Raw genomic sequence first — 4,133 nt, forward strand, 5'->3', positions numbered from 1 at the left:
AGTTCTTCTTCTGTTCTCTGATCCCTAGATATCCTTCACCCACAACCCCAGCCTCACCATTGCATACCTGCCAATGAGAGAGCAGCTTCTGATGGAATTTTTGAGACACACCATGCACACCTTGGTTGGCTTTTGCACTTGAGATTAATTCAAATATTGATTTTAACCAAAAAGGGATAGGTTTAAAAGCCTGTCCCACACAGCCCAGCTTCTCTCTCTATTGTAAATCACACTTTATCAGAATGACCTCCACTTTTATTCCTTAATCCCTTCAGACATTCCCACTGATGTTCCACTGCAAAGCCTGCAAGGAGAGAAGTCATCCGAATTGATAACATCCACAAAGCCTGCAGGAAATCTTTTCTCTGGAGTTCTTTCCCTCTCTGAATCCCTTCCTATTCTTCTTCATCCTTCCTTCCTTCCCTCCTTCCCTTCCTCTCTCCCTATATCCCTCTCTCCCTTCCTTTCTTGCAAGTTTCTTTTTAATCCCAATCCTAGACCTCGGGTAAGGGTTTATTTGTTTGTGTATTTGTGCCATTTCTTGCATCTAGGTGCTATCTCTGAGCTTTGGTTCACAATGCCAGAACTCTACTACTTGAGACACAGCTCCACTTCTGGCCACTTTTGGAGGTTCACTAGAGGTAAGAGTCTCAAACATATCTGTGCCCAGGCTGCCTATGTATGGAAACGCTCAGATCTCCGACTTGCAGAGTTAAGGTTCTAGGTATGCACACTCTCCTCATTCTTTGGTGCTGAGAAATGATATCTTTCTACTCATGCTTTTTCACTTTTTTATTTTTGATCGATACAAAAAATTATAGATGGTAAGGGATTATTCCACAACTTAGGGGTTTTCTTACAACCATTCAGAAAAACAAAATCATGATCCAGTTCTTTCCAGGCAGAATTGACTCCAGATTCCTGCTGCTGTGTTCACAGGACACATGGAACCCCAAAGCACTCACAAACTCCTGGGGTTCCAGAGTTACAATTGAAATGACAAAGTCAGGACCAGATGCCCTGTCTCTTCCATCCACACTGAACACTGGGGTCTGTGCCCCCTGGAGAATGCTCTTCCTGGCTTTCATTTCTGCTGCTAGGAATCAATTCTAGGAGAGAGGTGCACAACTACAAAGACAGAGTAGAAAGGCCAGAAAGATGCTCTTCTGTGAGCAGCCAGGAGCCATTTGACTCCAGGGTATACAATCGGTACTTGTTCAGGTAATGACTGAATTTGGTACAGATCTGGACTTTATGGCTTGGTCTCATGGCCCTCAAAGTCTGTGCCAAGACAGCAAGAACCTGGGCATATCTCTCCGGGTGGATGTCCCATGGCCACTGATTTTGAGGGTAGTAGCTCTCCAGAGGGGCAGGATAGAGACCTCGTCTCAAATGGCCCATCTGGGCCATGTGGCTCAGGAGGATCTGCAGGGCGGCCATGGAGATGTGGTTTCCATAGAAGCTGAAGAACCTGAGCTTGGAACACTGGCTCAGGGCGGGCAGCAAGGCCGAGAGCTGGACATCCGTGAAGGCTAAGTCCTCCAGGGCCAGGGTCTCCAGGGTGCCGGCCACTCCTTGCAGCAGGTCTAGCAGGGTCTCAAGACGGAAGCAGACGGTGGACAGGCTCCTCAGACGCAGGTGTTTGAGCTGCTTGGTGCAGGGACACTGGAACAGGAACCTCAGCTGAGCTTCGCTCAGCAGACCTGAACTCAGAGACAAGGTCTTTAAGGACGTCAGCGTCCTGAGGATGGAGGGCGGCTGTTCATAGTGGAAGCAGACATCGTGTACATAAAGCTCCTGCAGATGCTGCAGCTGCCCCAGCTGTGCCCCAAATTTGCAGGAAGACCAGCCATTCCTGGAGCTGGAAGTGAAGTAGCTGCCACACATCTTGGAGGAGGTGAGGATGTGAAGGTTCTTCATCTGGCCCAGGTAAGGGGCAAATGTTTTCAGAACTTCTTGACATGGGAATTTACTCACCACCAGCTCCTGGATGGAGTCCAGTCTCACCACACGTAGAGCCTTCTGGATTTTATAGATGGAGCCGGACAGAATCCGCAGCTTCCTGGAGCACAGTTGGACTTGTTCTTGCCTCTCCCTGACCCACTGGAGCAGGTGGCCTTGGAAAGCATCCTGGGCACCATCTTTGATGGTCAGGTCCAAGAGTAAAATCAAGGGCTGCTCTACAGTCGTCATTTTACCACAGCTCTCTGTTGGCCTGTCAGTCAGGACATCTGGATAAGAGATATGGGCCATTGAAGGGTAGCCCTGTATCCAGATGTTGGGGTGCTCATTCTGCAGGTTGAGGACTTGCAGTTTCCACCGATTGGGGCGCTCCTTCTTGGCCAGTAGCAGATCGAGCCCATCCAGGACAGCCTTGAAGGTTTCCAGGTCTGGAGACTCTGCCAGGTCCCCCAGGGGGAGTCAGGGAAAGGGCCAGGCCTGCACCAGGGCCTTCAGCATCTCTGTGTGGGCCCTGGCATAGACCTCCATGAACAGCGAAGGGAACAGCAACACCGGTAGATCCTCCAGGGCAGAGATGGCCAGAGCCTGGTTGCTCAGCAGACTCTGCATGGCCAGATGCTGGAGCGAGGGCAGGGTTCTGCGGCTCATCTTCACGGGCCAGAAGTGGAGTAGATATGGACCAGGTGTGCAGGATACTCTGAATCTCAGTAGGGCCAGGCAATCACAGCAGACTCCAGGCTTCTGCTCTCTTCTGGCTCTTTGGCATCTTTATATCCTAGCCCCACCCTCCCCTCTGTGTAACTACCAATGGGAGAGCAGATTCTGATGGGATTTCTGAGTAACACCCACCACACCCTGTCTGGGTCTAACCATCTAGATTAATTTAAACAGAGATTCTACCCAGACTGATAGGATTAAAGGCAGGACCCAATGAGCCCAGCTTCCATTTCAAATGTGTAACACACACACACACACACACACACACACACACACACACACACACACACACACACACACACACACACACACACACACACACACACACACACACTTCCGGCCCTTATTTGTTAACCCTTTGAGAAAGTTCCACAGATATTTCACTGCCTTGAGCCTGCAAATGTTCCAAGAACATCAGCCAGCCCAATCTGATAGCATCCACAAACACTTTTCCAGAAAATTCTTTCACTTCCATCCTTCCTGTCCTCCTTTGCTTACGTTGCCCCTCCCTCCTTCCCTCTTGCCCTTTCTCTCTTTTTTCTCTTTCTCTCCCTCTTTCTTGCTCTGGCTCTTTTTCTCTCACCCTTTCTCCCTGTCTCTTTTTTCTTTTTCTATCCCTTTTTCTGCTCTCTCTCACCTTCTCTCTCGCTATCCCTCCCTCCCTCCTGCCCCCTCTCTCCTTGTATCAAGTACTCAGGGCCTCTTGTTTTTATTTGGCTTTTTCCCTCATGGCTGATGGCCGAGCACTCAAGCCACAGCTCCACTTCTGTTTTTTGTGGGTTTACTGGAGACAAGAATCCCTTGGACTCATCTGCCTCGCTGGCTTTGAACCATGAACCTCAGAGCTCAGACTCCTCTTTGCCTGGGATTACAGGAGTGATACACTAGGCACCAGCAGCTAGTTTCTTTTGTAGGAGAGGACAGAGGCCCTCTCTCTTTCTAAGGTCTCAACCTGTTGTGTTCAATACATGCTGGGAACAGCTGATATCACCAACCCTGTGGTTCAGTATCAGATTTGGAAGATAAAAAGGGCATTTGACTGCTCTTTGTAAGTATGGTTCACATAGCAGGACACACATATTCATTAATTCAGTTATTTTATTTATTCATTCAAAAAATGCTTTCAGTCTCTAAGAAGGCAAGATTATTTCTTCTTTTCATGCTTTCTGGTTTTCTCTTCTTTGTTCTTTCAGTGTGTGTGTGGGGGGGGTCTGTGTGTGTGTGGGTCTGTGTGTGTGTCTGTGTGTTTGTGTCTGTGTGTATGTGCTTCTAGTGGGATTTGAACTCATGGTCTGGCACTGTCTGTCCCCCAGCTCTTTCCATTCAAAGTTGGCAATCTACCACATGACCCACAGATTCCACTTCAAGCTTTTGGTGGCTAATTGGAGATATGAGTCTAAGAGGCTCTTGCCCAGATTGAAGGTGAAATATGATCCTCAGATTGTGATCTCCAG

The 4,133-nt window shown here is 48.7% G+C and overlaps 1 protein-coding gene across 1 annotated transcript; it reads right to left on the minus strand.

Annotated features, from left to right (window-relative positions):
- Positions 1-1,128: 1,128 nt before the first annotated feature.
- Positions 1,129-2,193, minus strand: LOC138821673 (PRAME family member 12-like). The gene has a single exon (XM_070014117.1). It carries the CDS (start codon positions 2,191-2,193, stop codon positions 1,129-1,131), a length of 1,065 nt encoding a protein of 354 aa, XP_069870218.1.
- Between the last annotated feature and the right edge of the window lie 1,940 nt (positions 2,194-4,133).

The sequence above is a fragment of the Dipodomys merriami genome, unplaced genomic scaffold (genome assembly GCF_024711535.1).
Source record: "Dipodomys merriami isolate MVZ:Mamm:240054 unplaced genomic scaffold, mDipMer1.0.p SCAF_929, whole genome shotgun sequence".
Lineage (NCBI taxonomy): Eukaryota > Metazoa > Chordata > Mammalia > Rodentia > Heteromyidae > Dipodomys > Dipodomys merriami.